Source organism: Oscarella lobularis, chromosome 1 (genome assembly GCF_947507565.1).
Source record: "Oscarella lobularis chromosome 1, ooOscLobu1.1, whole genome shotgun sequence".
NCBI lineage: Eukaryota > Metazoa > Porifera > Homoscleromorpha > Homosclerophorida > Oscarellidae > Oscarella > Oscarella lobularis.
Genome location: NC_089175.1, coordinates 6641244 through 6664585, shown reverse-complemented (window position 1 = coordinate 6664585; position 23342 = coordinate 6641244). Strand labels below are relative to the sequence as shown.

General features: G+C 43.3%; 3 protein-coding genes, 6 long non-coding RNA genes and 2 pseudogenes across 11 annotated transcripts in view; 7 read left to right on the top strand and 4 right to left on the bottom strand.

Annotated features, from left to right (window-relative positions):
* The window catches only part of LOC136198148 (uncharacterized), a 63222-nt gene extending 55793 nt beyond the window's left edge, over nucleotides 1–7429 (top strand). Inside the window, exons 3-10 of the mRNA XM_065988089.1 lie at nucleotides 4138–4216; nucleotides 4269–4903; nucleotides 6124–6192; nucleotides 6255–6326; nucleotides 6385–6507; nucleotides 6561–6639; nucleotides 6685–7133; nucleotides 7349–7429. Coding sequence (XP_065844161.1) covers nucleotides 4174–4216; nucleotides 4269–4903; nucleotides 6124–6192; nucleotides 6255–6326; nucleotides 6385–6507; nucleotides 6561–6639; nucleotides 6685–7133; nucleotides 7349–7429 — 1551 coding nt within the window. The 5' untranslated portion in view covers nucleotides 4138–4173. The remainder of the gene's footprint in view (nucleotides 1–4137; nucleotides 4217–4268; nucleotides 4904–6123; nucleotides 6193–6254; nucleotides 6327–6384; nucleotides 6508–6560; nucleotides 6640–6684; nucleotides 7134–7348) is intronic.
* LOC136199861 (uncharacterized) lies at nucleotides 361–958 on the top strand. The gene is made up of 3 exons (XR_010673215.1): nucleotides 361–507; nucleotides 573–659; nucleotides 712–958. It is a non-coding gene; the product is annotated as an uncharacterized lncRNA (long non-coding RNA).
* On the bottom strand, nucleotides 2864–3310 carry LOC136199846 (uncharacterized). The gene is made up of 3 exons (XR_010673200.1): nucleotides 3146–3310; nucleotides 2997–3089; nucleotides 2864–2933 (listed from the first exon to the last, which is right to left on the bottom strand). It is a non-coding gene; the product is annotated as an uncharacterized lncRNA (long non-coding RNA).
* An 816-nt stretch (nucleotides 7430–8245) lies between the features above and the next one.
* On the bottom strand, nucleotides 8246–9285 carry LOC136199843 (uncharacterized). The gene is made up of 3 exons (XR_010673197.1): nucleotides 9206–9285; nucleotides 8759–9157; nucleotides 8246–8698 (listed from the first exon to the last, which is right to left on the bottom strand). It is a non-coding gene; the product is annotated as an uncharacterized lncRNA (long non-coding RNA).
* A 64-nt stretch (nucleotides 9286–9349) lies between these two features.
* Nucleotides 9350–12755, bottom strand: LOC136199824 (uncharacterized). Of its 3 annotated transcripts, none has more exons than XM_065990148.1 (9): nucleotides 12723–12755; nucleotides 12559–12672; nucleotides 12347–12505; nucleotides 11849–11944; nucleotides 11768–11788; nucleotides 11614–11717; nucleotides 11453–11563; nucleotides 11249–11401; nucleotides 9350–11141 (listed from the first exon to the last, which is right to left on the bottom strand). In XM_065990148.1, exons 1-9 carry the CDS (start codon nucleotides 12742–12744, stop codon nucleotides 9654–9656), a joined length of 2268 nt encoding a protein of 755 aa, XP_065846220.1. In that variant the 5' UTR covers nucleotides 12745–12755; the 3' UTR covers nucleotides 9350–9653. The 3 variants fall into 3 exon arrangements, with proteins under 3 accessions (XP_065846220.1, XP_065846221.1, XP_065846222.1); XM_065990149.1 differs by having other exon boundaries at nucleotides 11849–11884; XM_065990150.1 differs by lacking the exons at nucleotides 12559–12672; nucleotides 12723–12755 and having other exon boundaries at nucleotides 11849–12035; nucleotides 12347–12455.
* Nucleotides 12756–13020: 265 nt separating this feature from the next.
* LOC136199849 (uncharacterized) lies at nucleotides 13021–13770 on the top strand. The gene is made up of 5 exons (XR_010673204.1): nucleotides 13021–13084; nucleotides 13144–13296; nucleotides 13389–13465; nucleotides 13511–13600; nucleotides 13660–13770. It is a non-coding gene; the product is annotated as an uncharacterized lncRNA (long non-coding RNA).
* Nucleotides 13771–13845: 75 nt separating this feature from the next.
* LOC136199853 (uncharacterized) lies at nucleotides 13846–15117 on the top strand. Its single transcript, XR_010673207.1, has 3 exons — nucleotides 13846–13921; nucleotides 13987–14063; nucleotides 14114–15117. It is a non-coding gene; the product is annotated as an uncharacterized lncRNA (long non-coding RNA).
* Nucleotides 15118–15205: 88 nt separating this feature from the next.
* LOC136199845 (uncharacterized) lies at nucleotides 15206–16714 on the bottom strand. Its single transcript, XR_010673199.1, has 7 exons — nucleotides 16543–16714; nucleotides 16384–16486; nucleotides 16247–16320; nucleotides 16097–16197; nucleotides 15776–16033; nucleotides 15506–15718; nucleotides 15206–15460 (listed from the first exon to the last, which is right to left on the bottom strand). It is a non-coding gene; the product is annotated as an uncharacterized lncRNA (long non-coding RNA).
* A 1063-nt stretch (nucleotides 16715–17777) lies between these two features.
* On the top strand, nucleotides 17778–18360 carry LOC136199835 (ficolin-2 pseudogene; annotated as a pseudogene).
* A 1197-nt stretch (nucleotides 18361–19557) lies between these two features.
* On the top strand, nucleotides 19558–20298 carry LOC136198045 (ryncolin-1-like). Its single transcript, XM_065987994.1, has 5 exons — nucleotides 19558–19569; nucleotides 19637–19708; nucleotides 19765–19887; nucleotides 19939–20008; nucleotides 20054–20298. The coding sequence occupies exons 1-5, from the start codon at nucleotides 19558–19560 to the stop codon at nucleotides 20296–20298; spliced, it is 522 nt and encodes a 173-aa protein (XP_065844066.1).
* A 2235-nt stretch (nucleotides 20299–22533) lies between these two features.
* On the top strand, nucleotides 22534–23313 carry LOC136197954 (ficolin-2 pseudogene; annotated as a pseudogene).
* The last annotated feature ends 29 nt before the right edge of the window (nucleotides 23314–23342 follow it).

Below are 23342 nucleotides of genomic sequence, written 5' to 3'. Positions count from 1 at the left end.
CCCCCAAGTTTGATTCGTGTCATAAATAATTTTGTGAGTGACACGCGTCATTAATCAAATTAAATTATTGGTTTTATTTTAGCGCTGTTTATTCATTTATTCATTTACTTTGGAAATTACTACAGGAAATCGGTATAGACTTATTGGCACAGCAGTCCATAGTCTTACGACTTCTGTAAAAGTGCCTTTCTCCAGCATAGTCACAATCTTTTAGGTAAGCCACTGATCAACAATTAATACCTAATAACACAAATTACGGTTGGGTAAATGATCCGGAGAAGTTTGTGACGATCTTTCACGGTCAAAATCGATGGTCACATGCCGCTGGACAGTAAAACGCTGAAGACTACTTCCCGAAAGTGGTGGCAATTTTGCAGGATCATGGATTTCATTACCAAAGATCGCATTCGCCCTATTGTTTATCTACAGCGTCGCACAGGAACTGCTTGAGTGAGAGGACAGCCCACGCCCCCACCTCGCCTTTTTTCACTGCGCATCCGCTCGCAGGTAAGCAATCCTGCTTGGCATCCACCCGAGTTACATCAAATTCTATTCATTTCTCTCTTTTCTAGAAGCCTCTGATTTGGCGAGGCGCAAAAAAGGAAATAAAAATATAGCACGTGACGTCACGCTCATACAGACGTATGTATACACAGCAGGTACGTAAGGAACACTTCTACGCGACTCGCTAACTAATCTCACTCTTTATAGAGCAATGCAACGAAGTGGTGAGCCTTTCTGATGAAGACAAGGTGCGACCAGGTTTGCCATTTAGGTCCAGCGGAGTAGGCATGCACATAGGGAGCGGGTTTTCATGACGTGGTACTGCCCACGCTCGCGAGCATAGAAAATTTTCGTCACTTTAACTACTAGGTCTGACGTATAATCGAGAGCGGGTTGGGGTTCGCGAGTGAGGGCGGTTGTCATGGCAGCGCATGAAAGCCCACGTGTGTATGTTGCAGAGAGTGTAGCGGGACAGCAAACTGACCCTCCATCGCGTGTTTCTTTTGCATCACTACGGTTAGTCTGCACGGGTCCGCTCCCTTGCATTAGGGTTTAGTTGGTGGCTGCTTGTAGGGTAGGGCGGATTTTCTAGTAGGCTTGTAGCTCTATTCCCCCGTGCTTTAGCTAGCAGCCGCCACGTTCTTTAGACCATTTATTTAAGGGTTTTGAAGTAATCTATGTTGTTAGAATATAAAAATATTTAGGTCAAATGATTTTGATGTTATCTAGGTGCTATTTGTTTTTGCCTTTCGTTTTCTTTGCTTTTAGGTGTAGAGTAGGTTTTTCTTTTAGGTCAGTGGACTCTGAACGTAATCTAGGTTTTTTGTCAAATGGCTTTGCTTTATTCTTTGAGAGTCGTCTGGGGTAGAGGTAAGAAGAATATATATTGGCAAGTCAGTTGCTTTTTTTTTGCAGTGTGGAAAACCAGGAAGGAAGATCATGTATCACGTTTATACCGTACGTAGTGTTATTTTTTTCAATTTTTTACACTTTAGGCGCAGTTAGTTAGTTAGTCGCACCTCCTTGTGATGATGATAATCTTGTCACGCGTAAAACTCACCGTTTCTCGTTGCGTCTGCGTGAGATGCACGGTAGCATTGCATTTACCATTCTGCTGCTCAAGGATGACCAGGTAGCATTATTACAAAGCACTTGTCCTTGTTATTGACGTTCGTCTTTTAGGAGTTGGGGTCCTGGGCATGACCGCGTCATAAAAAAAGGCTCGCAACCGGGGTCCTGAGCAAGACCCCGTCATCAAAAACTGCTCAAAGATAGAAGAGGGGGGACAGTCAATTTATTGAATAAAATCATAAAAAACGCACAGAGTTGTCCCTCGCGTTTCCATGCACAGGCAGTTTAGACGGGGTCATGCCTAGGACCCCTGCCAGCAGTTTTTGATGACGGGGTCTTGCCCAGGACCCCGGTGGAGCAGTTTTTGATGACGGGGTCATGCTTAGGACCCCTATCCTAAAAGACACCCTTAGCTGAATACGAAGCAATAAATCCACTTACCACACAAAGACCTGATGACACTGCAATCTCTACAGCTGGCCCGTGGAGTCCACCAATAAATCAGAACCTGTCAGAAGAGAAAGGTTGAGGAAGAGACACGCTTGTCACATACTTTGATATCGCAGTGAGGTGCAGTTCCAAAATACTTGGCTTTGATTGAAGACAACGCCGTGCACATCTGCTGCCGTGGCAACGGAGCTCAATAACAAAACTTTCAGCAATTATCACCCGTCGTCATGGAAACGGCAGAACTTCAGTTCAGAGCAATCACACTCTGCCTCTCGGAGAAGTGAAGTCATTTGTGGTGTCGTGATTGCAACTAAAATTTCGACATTAACTATAAAGTAAAATTACAATTAGAAAAACTTTTACCTACATTTCTAATTCCATGTTCATTATCATCTAAAAAATAGGTTGATGAGTTGTAATAAGCCAGATTGGGAAATGACTGTTAGCAGATCTCGAAGAGTAGTATAGAGATAACTAATCACGTGGTATTTACCCTAGAGAAGAGATGTTGCAAGATCCAGCTGCTTCAAGATATGATTACAATTGAATTCAGGCAAGAGAGTATTGCCTTCGTTGGAATAGAATAACGTTAGATAATTGTAGTGATCCTTGATGACGGTACTAAAACAATGGTAAATTTGTATACATAAGAAAACACACGCACTAACGCTGGCTCTCACTCACTGAAACACTGACATGCGTTGACGGAAATTTTAGAACCGAGACAACACTGAATTTCACAGAACGAGCAGAATCTGACGTCGAATCCTCTGCAGATAGCCGACCTAAAGGAGATCCATGACATGTAGGATAAATACTGAATAAGTGACTTACCTTTATGACTGAGATAAGAAGAGAAAGACGGTTTTTGTTGAATGAAGACGCTCTCTCCAAACTCATCAAGAAAACTAAAGATATTGATAAATGAATTAAAAAATTAATTAACTAATAAGGTTCTGTGGAATTCTTACCGATTTAGATCCAGGACGTACAAGTGCACGGTTTCTTCCAAAGCGTTCGAATATTTCAATGTGATTTTTTGCGAAATTCTTCGTCTTGGTTTCCTGAGTGAGCGATCTCCGTTACAGTCACTTCCTTGCTTTGCGTTGGATTTTCCTACCTCGATCGAGTTGATTAGGTGACCAAAGTGCTCCTAGTTTCGAAACTAGGTGAAGTAGGGAAGAATTAGAGCGTATTTTCGCGATTCGACGACGTTTCGAGGCGACGAGCGGGTAGAATGCAGTCGTAAAGACGCAGCAGTACAGAAATTCTGTGGCTGACGAGACGAAAAAGCGTCTGGTCGCACGCGTTTTCGCAGGAGAAAATGGTGACGTCGAGAACGAGCCTTGCGCAGGCGCAACTCACCCCCCGCACGTGGACAAGTCCTTTTATGGAAATCTTGAAATGTAAATAACACGGACCTAACGTCATTCCGTGTTTTCCGTACCTAAAATGCATCTATAAAAGCGCACAGGCAGAAGAAGACTTTCATTCAAAACACATGAAAACAATGAGAACGCCGCTGCTCTTCTTCCTACTTGGCTACGTTGTGACAAACGCGTCTTCTCAGGCAAACATAAACAACATCATTTTTTGGCTTAAGAAACCTATCTAATTCCGGCGCAGACATTGTCTACAGCGTGTGATCATAAACACATAGCTGGACCTCAGGGAATGCCAGGCCCTGTAGGACCACAAGGTTTACCTGGCACTATCGGTTCACGTGGACCGCCTGGTCCAGCTGGAAGAGCGGTATGTAGATACAAGTAATGAAGGTGCAGGTACGACATTTGGTCATAATGATAGGGTCCTACTGGAGAGAGAGGGCTATTGGGACCAAGAGGACTTAAAGGCGATAAAGGAGACAGAGGAAACACCGGTGCACAGGTAGCAGTACATTGGAAAAACTATCACATGACCTAAATTGTTATTTTTAAGGGAAAAATTGGAAAGGCTGGCTCAAAAGGAGACAAGGGAAATCGAGGTTTTTCTGGCGTCACAGGAAAAGTGGGACCCAAGGGTGCTAAAGGAAACATTGGGCAGAATGGTCACAAAGGACAGGTGTTGTTCCATCACTTAAATAGATCATTTGGAGAACTCGTTTTGTGGTAGAAAGGTGAACAAGGCCTTCAAGGTCTTCCTGGCGTCATGCCAATTGAATTACTGCAAAAACAACTTGAAGATCTAGGAAGTACGGTTTTGAGCCATTGACTAATAAGTTTACCAAGATGAATGTGCTTTAGTAATTGTTAGTTCGCAAGGCTGCGATTGCTCTTGTCTGCATAAACGATCTCCTCATCTTTCAAGTGGCAGTTTCACAATTGCCTTCGTGGGAATAGGCCTCATTCCTGTCTACTGTGACATGGAGACTGACGGCGGGGGATGGACAGTCTTTCAAAGACGTAAGGATGGATCAGTAGACTTTAATCGTGAATGGAATGACTACGAAAGAGGATTTGGCAATCTAAGCAGCGACTATTGGCTTGGCTTAGCTTCTCTTCACCAGCTCTTGCAGCTAAATGTGGCAAATGAATTAAGAATTGATTTGAAAGATTACTCATGGAACAGTGCGTATGCCAAGTACAGTGGCTTCAATGTAGGAGACTCCAGGTCCAAGTACACGCTAAGCGTTAGTGGGTACAGTGGCACTGCAGGTGATGCAATTGCAGCGTCTGGAAATTCAAATTACAACGTGAATGGAATGAAGTTTTCAACAAAAGATAAAGACAATGATAACGGTGGTGGGAATTGTGCAGCCCAAAATAAAGGTGGTTGGTGGTTTAATGCCTGTTATGGTACATACCTGAATGGTATGTATCTGAGTGGCAGCGGGGATAATCACATTCATTGGTACACATGGAAACGATGGTCATCCTTGGTATTTTCTGAAATGAAATTTAGAAAAAAAGAATGAATCGCATGAAAGAGACTAACGTTTCTGTGACTGTGCTTGCCTGTTTGTGTGAGTTTAGATGTGAACAAACGTACACTGAAATAAAATCAGTTGCGGTTAGAAGACCTGGAAAAAGATGAAAAAACTTCCGGAATGAATGGATAAACAAATACTAGTTATAAAGTAACTCCGCCGCAGCTTCATGACTGTGCGCAACTCTGGCGAGTTCCTGACTGGCGCGTTAGTAGAGCATAAAAGCACTTGAAAAAAAGACGCGAGTCAAACAGTGTAAATACCAATATAATATTACGTGGTATACTGGCAAATGGCTTGATAAAATTCTCAATATCAAATAAGCTTCTTAGCGTCTGTCGAAGGAATACGCCATCGTCCAAGCCATCAAAGATCTAGAAAACAGCATACATACACAGCATGAATTAATTAAATAATTGATTAAATAATAAAATAAATCAGGGTTCTTGTTTGAGATTAAGTTACATTTTTTACTCATTCAGAAATACAACGTATTTTTTGCACGATTTCTGAAGCCTGGAAAAGCGTCCGAATATTTCAAGGCGATGATGGCTAGATTCTTCCACTCGGTCTCGCATTTGCTAAGAAAAACAACTCCATTTCAGTCGTTAGCGTCCTTCTACTTTGACTTACTAACCGTGAACACGTCGATTTGGCATTCTTGGTTTCGAATGCAGGAGCGTATTTGATGATATCAGGGTTGGAATACTGACGGAAACACGCTACCGTTCAAATTGCCGCAGCTGACGAGGCGGAAAAGCGCCCGGCCGTACAAGATTTGCCCGTGGTTCTAACTTCTAAACAAAAGGCGTCTTGCGCAGGCGCAATTCTACTTCGTAAATGGGAAGTCCTTTTATGGCAATCTTTGAAGTTCATGACACGGAGCTTGCGTATTTGGTATGTCATTCCGTATATCATTCCGTGTCTTCCGTATCCAAAATTCATCCTAAAGAAGACCAGAAGATCAGCACCTTCATTCCTTCAAACGACTTCAAGTGACGAAAAAAGGAAAAAACAGCTGCTCTTCTGTTTACTGAGCTACGTTGTAGAAAATGCGTCATCTCAGGCTAAAAATTATCTTTTTTCATTGATCCTATAAGAACAAATTTGATTTTCTGTCGCAGACATTAGCTAAGTCTGCGTGTGATCATAAGCATATTGTTGGACCTCAGGGACTGCCAGGTCCTGTGGGACCTCAAGGCTTACCTGGAACTATTGGTTCGCTTGGACCACCTGGTCCAGTAAGAAGAGAAATGTGCATAGTTATTTTGACCAGCAATTCACCAGTAAGTTTATTACTTAGGGTCCTCCTGGAGAGAGAGAACTACTAGGACCAAAAGGTGATAAAGGTGACAGAGGAAATATCGGTGAACAGGTAACAGTAAGATCATACCCAAATTCTACTAAAGCTACGAACTGATTACTTTCAAAAGGGAACGGCTGGAAACGCTGGCGCAAAAGGTCATAAAGGAAACCAAGGTTCTTCCGGTATTACAGGAACCTCGGGTCCCAAGGGTGATAAAGGACATGCTGGGCAGCGTGGTCATAAAGGACAGGTACTGCTCTATTATAATTCTTCAGATATGAATTTAAAAGAAGTTGGCATTAGAAAGGTGACAAAGGCATTCAAGGTCTTACTGGTGTCATGCCCATAGAATTATTGCAAAAGCAACTTGAAGAACTAGGAAGTATGCAACTGACTACTATTTTCAATTATATTATTGTGCTCTTAGTAATTGCAAGCTCACAAGGCTGGGATTGCTCTTGTTTACATAACCGATCTCCTCATCTGTCAAGCGGCACTTTCACAATATCCTATGCCGGAATTGGCCTTATGCCTGTCTACTGTGACATGGAGACGGACAACGGAGGATGGACCGTCTTTCAAAGACGAAAAGACGGATCTGTTGACTTTAATCGTGGATGGAGTGACTACGAAAGAGGATTTGGAAATCTTAGCGGTGACTACTGGCTTGGCTTAGCTTCTGTTCACCACCTGTTGCAGGAAAATGGAGCAAATGAATTAAGGATTGAATTCGAAGATTACTCGGGAGACAGTGCGTACGCCAAGTACAATAGCTTCAATGTGGAGGACTCTAGTTCCAAGTACAGGCTGAGCGTTAGTGGATACAGTGGTACAGCAGGGGATGCAATGGCAGCATCTGGAGTCTCTTATTATAACGTAAATGGAATGAAGTTCTCGACAAGAGATCAAGACAATGATAAGTCCACACTCTCTCACTGCGCTGCTTATAATAATGCTGGGTGGTGGTTTAATGCCTGTGCTCTTACCGCCCTAAATAATGTGTATCGGAGTGATAGTGCCTCGCCACCTCGTATATTTTGGAACGCATGGAAAGGATATTCACCTTTGTCATTTTCTGAAATGAAATTTAGAAAAAGGACTTGAATAGCGTAGAAGAGAATGACGTTTCTGCCACTGAGCCCGTCTGTCCGTGTGAGTGTAGTTGTGAGTGAATTTTAGATTGGCGCGTTGTTGAGAAAAAGACCAGAATAAATACTGGTAAAAAAGTGACCTAGTACCTTCACAACTGTGTCCATCATTGACTAGTTAGATATAGAAAGCGTCTTGAATATCCTAATAAACTAATAAGAAATTACACCTTACTAATTTGCTTTACTTGCCATGGGACTCAGTCAGTTTCTAAATGTGATGCTACATAAAAGAGAAGTTTAAACGACTTTTAATCACCCTAGGTAGGCTTAGCCATGATTGAAAAAATATCGTGCACACCTGTTGCCGTGGTAACAGAGCTCCATGACAAAACACTCCGTAAAAACAGGGCGCCATGAACGCAGTCGTTTTGGATTCTTCGACCTGCTCATGTTTGGCAAAAGTAATTACCCAATGGTGGAAAGTCTTGAGCTTCAAAGTGAAATTTCGACGTTTGAGTGGGGCCCCACGGATCCTAGGATCCGTGGGGGTCCCCTATTGCCTATCGGCGTCGTTTGAGTCGTCTAACGGTCGAAAGAGAGCGTCTATCGCACCTCTACCCGCGCTTTCGCGAGCTTTATGCCATCTTTGACGATAGGAAGACTAGAGAAAGCTTCGGAACGGAGCTAATCTTGTAGATATCGCTACAATCCTACCGTGCTTCCACTCCAATCTCGTTCTCATCTTTTGGCAGGATGAGCTCCGCGCGGAAGATCGTCCGCCAGTGCAGTCATGTTTATCAGAACGCCAAGGAGTAGACGATGACTCTGGCCATGATGTGTTAGAGTCACATGACTATAAATAAATAGCATCATCATCTAAAAAATATGAAAGCGGATATAGATGCGTAGCTCTTCAATAAAGGTGAGCGCTGATATGGATGAGTAGTTTCCTATGGTAGTCGCCTAGTTGTTCACTCTAACTTTGTTGCAAAAGAATTCGTTTGTTGCCACTGCTAATTACGACACTTCATGCATCATCTGAATGATTTCTTCTATATATTTATTCAATTTTACACCTTTTCTTTGTAAGCCGCTTCGATGTTATCTCTATGAATGCCGCACTCTTCGCAAGCTCGAATGAGAGCAATTACCGTTGCCTTTCGACCGCATTCTGACATCCAATCCTCTATCACCATCATGGCCAGAAGAAAACTCTCATTAGACTTCTCTTTGTACTGATGAAAGGAACTGGCTTTTCGCCCCAGAAAACAGCAAACTTTTGCCATTTTGACTCTACTAGGTTTGCGACAATACGAATAAAACACTCGTTGATTGTCCGAGGGAGTGAAACTGGCAAGAAAAACAAATCAAGTTAATCAAGCAAAACGCTCTTCTGCTAATATGTATTACCTTGAGATGCCAACGGTGTAGCCCCACTTGACTGGTGCCCAAACCAACAGTTAATTTTCAAAAAGTCGTCTGACGTCACTCGCAATCGTCTCCCGAATTTGTCGTATAGCTTGGCATCTCTTGGCAAGTACTTATAATGCTCATTCTGAAGAAAAGGAAGGCTTCTGACATCAACATCGAACTGTCCGTCTGCGCGTACGGCTTCTCGTATTTGACAGCATACACTATACCTAAATCCTCCCATGCCCTGCTGGCAGATACTTCTCATTTGTTGAGCCAGCTCCTCTCTAATTGAGGGTAAAAAAGACGGGCTGGCTCTTGCTACGTCGTCTTCATTGACATAAAGAATGGTTAGAGCAATCCAATTACCTCGGCTGTGATACAGCAATTCAATTTCAACTAGGAAGACAATACAAATGGAGGTGCTATAAAGACGTAGCTGAATACCTTCAACAGTGAGAATCTCTTTATCTTGCACTTGAAAGATGCACTGATGACGAGAGAGTTCCGGTTTTTTTGGATACAAAGTTAAAAAGCGAGTTACGAGACGAAAGTAGAGGCACTCCGGAATAAACTTCAGTTTAATGGGAATGACGATAAGAGGAGCGGGAAGAGAAAGCGAGTGACGATGACATTCCCAATGCGTAGGAGAATACACAAATGACTTCGTAAGCATTGAAGGAACATAAAATTCAACGAGAGAAGATTCTGCAACTGGCGTTATGACGTCGAGAAGTTTGAGAAGCCGCATAATTAGCCTATTTTCGTCTTCAATTTGCTCCCGACCAGCGTCTTCTAAAGAAGTAGCTAAATCGCTGATGTCAGCGTCTCGCATTTGCGTCAGACGATAGTTCATTAAATCATTGGACATTATTCCTTTCTCTCTTAGAATATTTCACTTTGGCTCCAACAATGGACCCGGTTTCGCCGCCGTCACAAAAGTTGATAGCGCTTTGATTACCCACATAGGTCTCGTGAAAACGTAGTCTTTCAAATCGTCTACTTGTGGGTAATAGAGAATTGCTCCGACGTTGGCAAGATACTTCAGTGCAACGAGAACTTCGTCGCGACTAGAAATATTGCAGATTGTCGGATGTTGAGCTAGTTTTACAATTTCGTCAACTTTTGCCGCGACCGTTTTCATAACTTTGCTCCAACGAAACAACAGAATTTCAAGATAAATCCAGAATAAGGGCTGTTTTTTCATTCCTTTCCAATATGTCGACGTCATGCGATCGACTCGTTCTCGAATTTCTATAACGCTTCTACAAGGAAATGCTGAACCGGAGACGGTATTGTCTATCAGGAATATTCTCCTGAAGAAGTGAACCATTTCGTGAAATTCTTCATTGTCCTCCCTGACTCCACGTTTCTTCGGTACGACGATGTGCTTCATGAAATCGGTATGGCTAAGAAGTTCCTCAAAATATTGTTCTTGATGCTTCAGCCACTTTTCTACGGACTCCGGATCCGGAAACCTTTCCGTGTCGGTGTCCAAGACGTCTCGGTGTGAACCAATTGCAAAGACAGGAGGAGGAGCGACTTCTTCGTCCTTACCCAGCCAATGGCCACCCATAGGCGTGTCTTCGTGGGCCGCTGCGATTGAGCCAAACCAGTAGAGAGGGAAGTCTCCGTTTGTGCGAATCCAGCCCAATTCGTTACTCTGGTCTACTACACTACCATCCAATGATCGATGAAACGACTCTGCTTTATCAGACAGCGACTTTGAGATGTCCATCACAATCATGTACATGGACAACCCAAATGCTTTGCTGTTTGGCATCAGAGCCGCATGTGTGGCGAGATAAATTTCTTGCCCACCCAAATCCCAGATATCGCGAACGCCGAAAATTTGCTTACGAAGATCCTCTTCGCTAGGTCTGCTTGCGAGGAAAGTAGTCACCAATTGTTGCTGCATAGCCGTGAGTGTCTTCGCTTCAATTCCAAACATTTTCAAATTTTCTTCCAGTGTTTCCACTACAGGGGCCGGTTTGACGGAGTCCACTTCTGAAGAAGTGCCGTGGGAAGGCTCTGATGTGTCTGATTTCACCTTTTCTAACTCGGAATCAAAGTCGTTTGATGCTATAGTTCTACGAAATGAGTCCGATTGCTGCTGATTCATGCGGTATACGCCCTCAGCAATCAGCGGATCTAAGTGGTCTTTGTTGTCGGTCGCAACCCACCCGCATGCTGCTGTGTGAATCATTGACACAACCGCTCCTTCTGTGCTCGCTTTATCTTTCTCAAAGGGTCTGTTCAAAAGAGAATCAACAAGACACGACTTGCCAGCTCCGTCTTGACCGGCCACAATGACGCGAGTTCGATTCACCGTTACTGAGCCGCGTTTCAGTGCCTCGTGGTAAATTTTTTGAAAATGGGTAACCTAAACAAATCAAGGTCAGAAGCAAATGGTCGACTGAACAATTAAGTCTTATATGATAACAGTCTATAGATTTAAACAAAATAAAAAAATTGACCTAGGAATCACACCTCCTGTTGGTAAGTTTCTGTTCGTTCTGCAGCGTCTCTTGCACTTTCCTCCGCATGTTGCACGTCTTGTACGTCTGGAAAATAATAAGGCAGCAATGATTCATAAATATTTTGATCAGCAGAGGTATAGACGCAAAAAATAATTCTGTCAATCTAAAATGAAAGAAATTGTAACAAAAACTGCAATCGCAGCAAACACATGACCTTTTCGGCATTTTCTGGAACGTTCAACCATCTTCGAACTGTATCAATAGCAACGGAGGCGGCATCTGTCCTGGGATATTCGTTCCCTCCAGTCGAAATGCTGCAGAAAGCCTGAAGCACAAAGAATCAGATGTTACATCTTAATCAAACAAGTAGACTACCAGCGAACGAATATTGTGGTCTAATGCAAGTGCTAAACACGCATTATAACAACTCCGCAGCAGCTTCGGTTTCTTCCCAGTAGGTCCAACAGCGTGCAAAACATCTACCAATGGCATGCATGCACATGCAGAAGCACGCAAAATAAGAGCTCACATTTAGCCGGCAAACGATAACCTAAACAAGTGCTTTATTATAAAACTTTGTCGTTTAGAATGTCAGTTTAAATTCTTAGACCGGATGTCAATTTTGCTTTTCCCGTGTCGCACCAGCCTAATGTACGGCATTCATCAAGCAGTGAATCCCCGTTTGCACGATGTATGCATTCATAGACTGCATGCAAAGCAAAGCATACATTCAAAGTAAAGAATCCTGCGTCAATAACGGTATAGCCTTGCATGACAGACCATTTTCCTTCTACACTCTGTGGAGAGAAAAGGACCTGGTACAACTCGACTATGTCATCAGTCATGACTTGATTGTGGGTCTGGAAGAATTCACGCCTAGGTACGCTGCTACATACGAACCAGAATGATTGACCAGATGGACACGAAGCAGCAATGCATACAATGGTCCATCGGTCATTCAAGGCAGTATGTGCGAAATGCCGTAGGCATTACTTCTTCCACACCCACAATTGAGTCAATGACATGACTGATGACGTACTCGAGTGGGACCCTTTTCTCTCACGGGGGAGGAAATGGGCCTGACATGCGGGACATTAAATAACGGAACCTCTTTTTTCTCCTCCGTCTCCGCGTAGGAGCGAGTTTTTGGTTGCATTCACGATTGCGTCAATCTCCAGACACGTGATATCTCCTTTCCAGAGGGTCACCTTTTCGTTGAGCTTTTCATCTGCAGCGTAAAATGGTTTCTGTCGCGCAACGAGACTTTCTATTGGACGAGAAGATTGGCCGGTCCTTTTCTCCCCCGAGGAAACGTTTTACTCAATGTTTTGTATTTCTGCCAGGTCTTTAGGCTGTCGAGCGTCTCGTAGTTCTCTCCACAGCGGTAGTATTTTCGTTTGTCTTCAAGAGACATCCTCGCCCAAGGATTCGTAGCTAAAGAACGCATTTTGCTTCTCAAAAAGTACTCCGGAGTCACTAGCTACTTTCTCGGCTAATGGAGAACATGATCTAGTCTGGAGAGTAGTGTGCGCTATTTTTGGTCCATTACGTCATGCGTCTACGATAATGAAATTACTGTCCGAGGGTACAGAAAAGTTGAATAATTAGGCTAAACACAACAAGAATAAGGTAGGAATTTACCGTACCTAACGGCGAGTGATTTACAAACTTTTGAGTTGAGAATATAAAACAATTTTTTTGTATGTGCACGTCAATAACGCACGCTAATGAATACTGTCGCTAAAAATTCGGCCTGATGGATCCTCTGGTGGAGAAGCTTTTCGAAGGCGTGTCATTGCTTTGTGACACTCCTGTCATCGGATGACGTGGGCAGCGTAAAAAAACGGTTGAGCCGCCAATTCGTTGTACCCCATCCCTTCCTCGGTGACACATCAGTTTTCTTAGGTGGAAATAGTGGTCGGGAGCTTCTCAGTACCTTCAGTATTGCTTCACGTGGCCCTAACGCGATTCGCGATCGCGTACCCTCGAAAGGGGCCTCTCAACAGAAAATGCCGTAGCAGATCTTCACTATTACCCATGGCTCGTCTGATCTATGAAGTAAGTACCCCGAAGTTTGATCCGAGTCCAAATTCGATACTAGAGCGACTCGTCAATAATTAATTAAATTTATTTATTGATTTTTATTTTAGGTTTGCGAAGGTGGTCAATTTTAGCTAAACTATAGCGTGGATGGCTCAATGCTTCTCCAACGCTTTTGACGTATTAGGTAAGTAAGTATTTATTCACTTCTTTTTTAATTAATACAGTGTAGTACAAGAAATCGCACCGCAGCTCATAGGCTTACGTGGGAGTGTCTTTTTCCGAATGGTCACACTATGTACTGTAGTCTTGATGACGTCAGGTAAGCCAATAATCGATCAGCGACAACTGCTATTAATTCTACTAATAACACGTGTGAAGTGATCCAAAGAATTTTGTGACGATCTTTCGCCGTCGAACACGATCTCGTAAACTTTTTGTGGATCACATGCCGCGGGACAGTGAAACGCTGAACACTGCTTCTCCAAAGTGGCGGCCAATTCGTAGGATCACGGATTTCATTACCGTAAATCCGCTTTCACCCTTTTTCTGGTCTCCAGCGTCGCCGGAATTGCTGAAGTCAATTCAAGAGAACACGCCCCACGCCCCCACCTCTCATTTTTCGTTGCGCATCCGCTCACCGGTGAGCAATCCTGCGTGGCATCCACCCACTTTACCTCAAATTTGATTCATTTGTCTATTTTCTAGATGCCTCTGATTTCGCGCGGCGCAAGAAAGGAAATAAAAATATAGCACATGACGTCACGCTCCTATCAGACGTATAGGTACGTAAGCACCACTTATACGCGACTCACTAACTAATGTCACCCTTTAGAGCAATGCAACGAGAGCCTTCCTGATGAAGACAACGAGTGACCAGGTTTAAAACTGGGGGTCCTTGCGGAGTAGGCGTTCACATAGGGAGCGGGTCTCTCTCTGTGAAATACACGGGTTGGATTGCCTGACGTGACGCTGCCACGCTCGCGTGCATGGAAGATTTCCGTCCGTTTAACTATTAGGTCTGCTTTCCTAATGTGTAATTGAGAGCGGGTTGGGGTTCGTGAGTGAGGGCGGTTGTCATGGCAGCGCATGAAAGTATGTTGCAGGGCATGTTACAGAGGGTGTAGTGGAACAGTAAAAAGACTATCCATCGCGTGCTTTATCACTACGGTTAGTCTGCACGGGTCCGCTCCCTTGCCTTAGAGTTTGGTAGGCGGCTGCTAGTAGGGTAGGGCGGATTTTTAGTAGGCGTTTAGCTCCTTCCCACAGTGCTTCAGCTAGCAGCCACCACCTGATTTTTTAATGGCTTTTTGAGGTAGTCTAGGAATAGCGTAGGTGAAGAGATTTTGAAGTAATCTATGTGCTATTAGTTTTTGTGTTATGGTTTCTCTTCTGTAGGTTTTTCTTTAGTTGAGATTTTAGGTCAGTTGACTCTGAAGGTAATTTAGTTTTTTGTCATATGCTTTGCTGCTTGAGGGTAGTCTAGTAGAGGTAAGAAGAGTATAAATTGACAAGTCAATTGCTTTTTTTGCAGTGTGGAAACCCAGGAAGGAAGATCATGATATCAAGTTTATTTTAATTTTTTGCACTTTGATGGCGCAGTTACTTAGTCGCACCTACTCGTGATAATGATAATCTTGTGACGCGTAAACCTCACCGTTTGGGGTCCTTGCGTCTGCGTGATGCCGTAGACGCATGATGGCACCGCATTTACCATTTTGCTACTCTATGACCAGGTACATTATTACAAAGCACTTGTCCTTGTTTTTGACGTTCGTTGTTTAGGAGTTGGGGTCCTGGGCATGACCCCGTCATAAAAAAAAGGCTCGCAACCGGGGTCCTGAGCAAGACCCCGTCATCAAAAAACTGCTCAAAGATAAAAGGGGAGGGACAGTCAATTTATTGAATAAAATGATAAAAAAGCACAGTTGTCCCTCGCGTTTCCATGCACAGGCAGTTTTGACGGGGTCATGCCCAGGACCCCTGCCAGGCAGTTTTTGATGACGGGGTCTTGCCCAGGACCCCGGTGGAGCAGTTTTTGATGACGGGGTCATGCTTAGGACCCCTATCCTAAAAGACACCCTTAGCTGAATACGAAGCAATAAATCCACTTACCACACAAAGACCTGATGACACTGCAATCTCTACAGCTGGCCCGTGGAGTCCACCAATAAATCAGAACCTGTCAGAAGAGAAAGGTTGAGGAAGAGACACGCTTGTCACATACTTTGATATCGCTGTGAAGTGGAGTTCCAAAATATTTGGCTTTGATTGAAGACAACGCCGTGCACATCTGCTGCCGTGGTAACGGAGCTCAATGACAAAACTTTCAGCAATTATTACCCGTCGTCATGGAAACGGCAGGACTTCAGTTCAGATGCGCTGCCTCTTGAAGAAGTGAAGTCATTTGGCGACGAGTTTGTGATGTCGTGAATTGCAACTAAAATTTCAACGTTAATTATAAAGTACAATTACAATTAGAAAATCTCTTACCTACATTTCTAAATCCATGTTCATTATCATCTAAAAAAAATAGGTTGATGAGTTGTAATAAGCCAGATTGGGAAGTGACTGTTAGCAGATCTCGAAGAGTAGTATAGAGATAACTAATCACGTGGTATTTACCTTAGAGAAGAGATAATGCAAGATCCAGCTGCTTCGAGATATGACTACAATTGAATTCAGGCAAGAGAGTATTGCCTTCGTTGGAATAGAATAACGTTAGATCATTGTAGTGGTCCTTGATCACGGTGTACTAAAACAATGGTAAATTTGTATACATAAGAAAACACACACAGTAACGCTGGCTCTCACTCACTGAAACACTGACATGCGTTGACGGAAATTTTAGAACAGAGAAAAAAATGAATTTCACAAAATGAGCAGAATCTGACGTCAAATCATCTGCAGATAGCCGACCTGAAGAAGACCCATGACATGTGGGACAAATACTGAATAAGTGACTTACCTTCATGACTGAGATAAGAAGAGAAAGACGGTTTCTGTTGAATAAAGACGCTCTCTCCAAACTCATCAAGAAAACTAAAGATATTGATAAATGGATTAAATAATTAATTAACTAATAAGGTTCTTTGGAATTCTTACCGATTTAGATCCAGGACGTACAAGTGCACGGATTCTTCCAAAACCTTCAAAAACGTTCGAATATTTCAAGGTGATTTTTTGCGAAATTCTCCGTCTTGGTTTCCTGAGCGAACGGACTCCGTTACAGTCACTTGCGTGCTTTGCGTTCAATTTTCCAACCTCGATAGAGTGTATTAGGTGACCAAAGTGCTCCTAGTTTCGAAACTAGGTGAAGTAGGGAAGAACTAAAGCGTATTTTCGCGATTCGACGACGTTTCGAGGCGACGAGCGGGTAGAATGCAGTCGCAAAGGCGCAGCAGTACAGAAATTTTGTGGCTGACGAGACGAGAAGCGTCTGGTCGCAGGCGTTTTCTTAGGAGAAAATGGTCACGACGAAAACGAGTCTTGCGCAGGCGCAACTCACCCCCGCACGTGGACAAGTCCATTTATGGAAATCTTGAAATGGAAATAACACGGATCTGACGTCATTCCGTCTCTTCCGTACCTAAAATGCATCTATAAAAGCACACACAGGCAGAAGAAGACTTTCATACCAAACACTTTTATGAAAACAATGAGAACGTTGCTGCTCTTCTGCCTACTTGGCTACGTCGTGAAAAACGCGTCTTCTCAGGCAAACATAAACAATATCATTTTTTTGGCCTAAGAAACTTATCTAATTCCGGCGCAGACATTGTCGACAGCGTGTGATCACAAACACATTGCTGGACCTCAGGGATTGCCAGGCCCTGTAGGACCACAAGGTTTACCTGGCACTATCGGTTCACGTGGACCGCCTGGTCCAGTTGGAAGAGCGGTATGTAGTTACAAGTAATGAAGGTGCAGGTACGACAACTGGTCATATAATGGTAGGGTCCTATTGGAGAGAGAGGGCTATTGGGACCAAGAGGACTGAAAGGTGATAAAGGAGACAGAGGAAACATCGGTACACAGGTAGCAGTACAATGAGAAAAAATTATCAGATGACCTAAGTTGCTATTTTAAAGGGAAAGCTTGGAAAGGCTGGCTCAAAAGGAGACAAAGGAAATCGAGGTTTTTCTGGCGTCACGGGACCAAAGGGAGTTAAAGGAGCAATTGGGCGGCATGGTCACAAAGGACAGGTGCTGTTACATCACCAAAATAGATCATTTGGAGAACTCGTTTTGTGGTAGAAAGGTGAACAAGGCATTCAAGGTCTTCCTGGCGTCATGCTAATTGAATTATTGCAAAAGCAACTTGAAGATCTAGGAAGTACGGTTTCAGCCATTGACTAATAAGTTTAACAAGATGAATGTGCTTTAGTAATTGTTAGTTCGCAAGGCTGCGATTGCTCTTGTCTGCATAAACGATCTCCTCATCTTTCAAGTGGCAGTTTCACAATTGCCGTCACGGGAATAGGCTTCATTCCAGTCTACTGTGACATGGAGACTGACGGAGGAGGATGGACAGTCTTTCAAAGACGTAAGGATGGATCAGTTGATTTTAATCACGAATGGATCGACTACGAAAGAGGATTCGGCAATATTAGCGGTGACTACTGGCTTGGCTTAGCTTCTCTTCACCAGATCTTGAAGCTAAACGGAGCAAATGACTTAAGAATTGATTTGAAAGATTACTCAGGAAACAGTGCGCACGCCAAATACAGTAGCTTTAAAGTGGGAGACTCCAATTCCAAGTACACGCTAAGCGTTAGTGGGTACAGTGGTACAGCAGGTGATGCAATTGCAGCGTCTGGAAAGTCATATGAAAACGTCAATGGAATGAAGTTTTCAACAAAAGATCAAGACAATGATAAAACTAGTGGTCACTGTGCAGCCTATTATGAAGGTGGTTGGTGGTTTAACAGCTGTCATCGTACCTTCCTGAATGGTTTGTATCTGAGTGGCATCGGGGAAAATCGCATTCATTGGTACACATGGAAAGGACGGTCATCCTTGGCATTTTCTGAAATGAAATTTAGAAAAAAAGAATGAATCGCATGAAAGAGACTAACGTTTCTGTGACTGTGCTAGCGGCAGTTGCCTGTTTGTGTGAGTTTAGATGTGAACAAACATACACTGAAATAAAATCAGTTGCGGTTAGAAGACCTGAAAAAAAGATGACAACTTCCGGAATGAATGGATAAATAAATACTAGCGCCGCAGCTTCATGACTGTGTGCAACTCTGGCGAGTTCCTGACTGGCGTGTTCGTAGAGCATAAAAGCACTTTCTAAGAAAAAAAGACGTGAGTCAAACAGTGCAAATACCAATATAATATTACGTGGTATACTGGAAAACGGCTTGATAAAACTCTCAATATCAAATAAGTTTCTTAGCGTCTGTCGAAGGAATACGCCATCGTCCAAGCCATAAAAAGATCTGGAAAACAGCATACATACACAGCATGAATTAATTAAATAATTGATTAAATAATAAAATAAATAAGGTTCTTGTTTGAGATCGAGTTACATTTTTTACCCATTCAGAAAGACAAGGTATTTTTTGTACGATTTCTGAAGCCTGGAAAAGCGTCCGAATATTTCAAGGCGATGATGGCTAGATTCTTCCACTCAGTCTCGCAGTTCTAGGCGAAACAACCCAATTTCAGTCGTTAGCGTCCTTCTACTTCGATTTCCTAACCGTGAACACGTCGATTCGGTATTCTTGGTTTCGGATGCAGGAGAAGTCAGTGCGTATTTTCGTCATCAGGGTTGAAACACTGTCGCTACCGTTCGAATTGCCGCGGCTGACTAGGCGCAAAAGCGCCTGGCCGTCCAAGTCACAAAAGGCATTTTGCGCAGGCGCAACTCTACTTCGTAGACAAGGGAAGTCCTTTTATGGCAATTTGAAAGTTCATGACACGGAGCTTGCGTATTTGGTATGTCATTCCGTATATCATTCCGTATCTTCCGTATCCAAAATTCATCCTAAAGCACACCAGAAGATCAGAACCTTCATTCATTCAACGTTCCTTCAAACGACTTCAAGTAACGAAAAAATGAAAAAACAGCTGCTCTTCTGTTTACTGAGCTACGTTGTAGAAAATGCGTCATCTCAGGCTAAAATTATCTTTTTTCATTGATCCTATAAGAACAAATTTGATTTTCTGTCGCAGACATTAGCTAAGTCTGTGTGTGATCATAAGCATATCGTTGGACCTCAGGGATTGCCAGGTCCTGTGGGACCTCAAGGTTTACCTGTCACTATTGGTTCGCATGGACCACCCGGTCCAGTTGGACGAGAAGTGCGCATAGTTATTTTGACCAGCAATTGACCAGTAAGTTTATTATTTAGGGTCCTCCTGGAGAGAGAGGACTACTAGGACCAAAAGGTGATAAAGGTGACAGAGGAAATATTGGTGAACAGGTAACAGTAAGATCATAACCAAATTACTAAAGCTACGAACTGATTACTTTCAAAAGGGAACGGCTGGAAAGGCTGGCGCAGAAGGTCATAAAGGAAACCAAGGTTCTTCCGGTCTTACAGGAACCTCGGGTCCCAAGGGTGATAAAGGACATACTGGGCAGCGTGGTCATAAAGGACAGGTACTGCTCTATTATTTCTTCGGATATGAATTTAAAAGAAGTTGGCACTAGAAAGGTGACCAAGGTCTTCCTGGTGTCAAGCCCATAGAATTACTGCAAAAGCAACTTGAAGAACTAGGAAGTATGCAACTGACTACTATTATCAATTATATTATTGTGCTCTTAGTAATTGCAAGCTCACAAGGCTGTGATTGCTCTTGCTTACACAACCGATCTCCTCATCTTTCAAGCGGCACTTTCACAATATCCTATGCCGGAATTGGCCTCATGCCTGTCTACTGTGACATGGAGACGGACAACGGAGGATGGACCGTCTTTCAAAGACGAAAAGATCTGCTGACTTTAATCGTGGATGGAGTGACTATGAAAGAGGATTTGGAAATCTTAGCGGTGACTACTGGCTTGGCCTAGCTCCTCTTCACCAGCTGTGGCAGGAAAATGAAGCAAATGAATTAAGGATTGAATTCTTAGATTACTCGGAAGACAGTGCGTACGCCAAGTACAATAGCTTCAACGTGGAGGACTCTACTTCCCAGTACAGGCTAAGGGTTAGTGGGTACAGTGGCACAGCGGGAGATGCAATAGCAGCATCTGGATTCTCACATTATAATGCAAATGGAATGAAGTTCTCGACAAGAGATTGAGACCACGACAGCAAAAACGGCGTTAACTGCGCTGCTTATAATAATGCTGGGTGGTGGTTTAATGCCTGCTCTCATTCTTTTCTGAATAATGGGCATCGGAGTGATAGAGGCTCATTACCTCGTATCACGTGGCACACATGGAAAGGAAGCACACCCTTGTCATTTTCTGAAATGAAATTTAGAAGAAGGACATGAATAGCGTAGACGAGATTGACGTTTCTTTTGCTGAGACTGCCTTTCCGTATGTGTGAGTGTAACTGCAAGCAATCGTACCCGTCGCAAGTGCCGTCCAATTGAATTTTAGACAGGCGATTCGATTGTACGTCGATGTAATAAACGAGTCTGAGAATTTGCGCCAAAGGAAACGCTTTCCAATCGAGCAGCAGTTACGACAAAAGTATATTCATATGTATACATATTCACAAGGTATATTTACCTTAGAGATGATAGCCGTTGTCGATACAAGATATTGTTGAATCTTTGTAGAGCCTCAATGAAGGTAATGACTGTACTGAAATTGTGAACGTTCTTCAATAAGCGAAGGTCTAATGTTGGCTCATTTTCGTTGAGCCGCTGAAGTGCGTCACAAAGCCCACCTAAGAAGTAAATCACATATACGGGTTAAATAAATACAATAGAAATAGAAACTCACTTTTAGGTGTGTAAAAGGAGAGAAGCAACACTCTGACTAGCTTTCGACTAGCCTTTGCTAAAAAGACCGAGGTTAGTAAATCAAAAGACACACCAATATTACAACATTAACTAGAATTGTTTCACTAGCAAACGCGGAACTCTCTATATCAAATGAGTTGTCTAAGACATTCATACACGAGTTAGAGAAGGAAGGATTGGCTTCGTCGTTGTGCACGATTTCTTCCAAAGCCCAGAAAAGCGTTCGAATACTGAATGTAATTTCTTGCGAAGGTCTTCGTTTCCTGACGGAACGAACTCCGTTAGAGTAATTTGCGTTCGATTTTCCTACCGCGACCAAGTCGTTTCGGTGACCGAAGTGCTCCTGGTTTCGAAACTAGGCCATATAAGTGAAGTCGGGAAGAATTAGAGCGTATTTCCGCTATTCGACGATGTTTCGAGGCGAAAAGCTGGTAGAATGCAGTCGGAAACACGCAGCAGTTCAGAAATTCTGCAGCTGACGAGACGAAAAAGCGTCTGGTCGCAGGCGTTCTCCTAGGAGAAAATGGTGACGTCGAAAACGAGTCTTGCGCAGGCGCAACTCACCCCCGCACGTGGACAAGTCCATTTATGGAAATCTTGAAATGTAAAAACCACGGACCTGACGTCATTCCGTCTCTTCCGTACCTAAAATGCATCTATAAAAGCGCACAGGCAGAAGAAGACTTTCATACCAAATACTTTTTTGAAAACAATGAGAACCTTGCTGCTCTTCTGCCTACTTGGCTACGTTGTGACAAACGCGTCTTCTCAGGCAAGCATTTTTTGGCCTATGAAACTTATCTAATTCCGGCGCAGACATTGTCGACAGCGTGTGATCACAAACACATTGCTGGACCTCAGGGAATGCCAGGCCCCGTAGGACCACAAGGTTTACCTGGCACTATCGGTTCACGTGGACCGCCTGGTACAGTTGGAAGAGCGGTATGTAGTGAAAGTACCGAATGTGCAGGTACGACAACTGGTCATAATGGTAGGGTCCAATTGGAGAGAGAGGGCTATTGGGACCAAGAGGACTTAAAGGTGATAAAGGAGACAGAGGAAACACCGGTGCACAGGTAGCAGTACAATGAGAAATTTATCAGATGACCTAAATTGTTATTTTAAAAGGGAAAGATTGGAAAGGCTGGCTCAAAAGGAGACAAGGGAAATCGAGGTTTTTCTGGCGTCACAGGACCTGCGGGACCAAAGGGTGTTGAAGGAGAAATTGGGCAGCATGGTCACAAAGGGCAGGTGCTGTTCCATCACCTAAATAAATATATAATTTGGAGAACTCGTTTTGTGGTAGAAAGGTGAACAAGGCATTCAAGGTCCTCCTGGCGTCATGCCCATTGAATTACTGCAAAAGCAACTTGAAGATCTAGGAAGTAAGGTTTTGAGCCATTGACTACTGAGTTCAACAAGATCAATATGTTTAGTAATTGTTAGTTCGCAAGGCTGCGATTGCTCTTGTCTGCATAAACGATCTCCTCATCTTTCAAGTGGCAGTTTCACAATTGCCTTCGTGGGAATAGGCCTCATTCCTGTCTACTGTGACATGGAGACTGACGGCGGGGGATGGACAGTCTTTCAAAGACGAAAAGATAGATCAGTTGACTTTAATCGGGAATGGAATGACTACGAAAGAGGATTTGGCAATCTGAGTAGCGATTATTGGCTTGGCTTATCTTCTCTTCACCAGCTCTTGCAGCTAAATGGAGCAAATGAATTAAGAATTGACTTGAAAGACTACTCAGGAAACAGTGCGTATGCCAAGTTCAGTAGCTTCAATGTAGGAGACTCCAATTCCAAGTACACGCTAACCTTTAGTGGATACAGTGGCACAGCAGGTGATGCAATGACAGCGTCTGGAACATCATATGGAAACATGAATGGAATGAAGTTTTCTACAAAAGATCAAGACAATGATAAGTGGAGTAGTGGTCGCTGTGCTGCTTGGAACGGTGGTTGGTGGTTTAACAGCTGTCATCGTACCTTCCTGAATGGTTTGTATATGAGTGGCATCGGGCAAAATCGCATTGCTTGGTACACATGGAAAGGATGGTCATCCTTGGCATTTTCTGAAATGAAATTTAGAAAAAAGAATGAATAGCATGAAAGAGACTAACGTTTCTGTGACTG

What these genes read in the sequence shown, in the direction of transcription:
- LOC136198045 (XM_065987994.1), top strand. An exon ending in GAGGAAATATTGGTGAACAG is followed by an intron (nt 19,709 to 19,764) that starts GTAACAGTAAGA and finishes TACTTTCAAAAG; the next exon opens with GGAACGGCTGGAAAGGCTGG. An exon ending in AGCGTGGTCATAAAGGACAG is followed by an intron (nt 19,888 to 19,938) that starts GTACTGCTCTAT and finishes AGTTGGCACTAG; the next exon opens with AAAGGTGACCAAGGTCTTCC.
- LOC136199824 (XM_065990148.1), bottom strand. Translation starts at nt 12,744, where the DNA reads ATGTTCTCCATTAGCCGAGAAA. An exon ending in AAAAGCAAAATTGACATCCG is followed by an intron (nt 11,789 to 11,848) that starts GTCTAAGAATTT and finishes GCACTTGTTTAG; the next exon opens with GTTATCGTTTGCCGGCTAAA. An exon ending in TTATCGTTTGCCGGCTAAAT is followed by an intron (nt 11,718 to 11,767) that starts GTGAGCTCTTAT and finishes TGCCATTGGTAG; the next exon opens with ATGTTTTGCACGCTGTTGGA.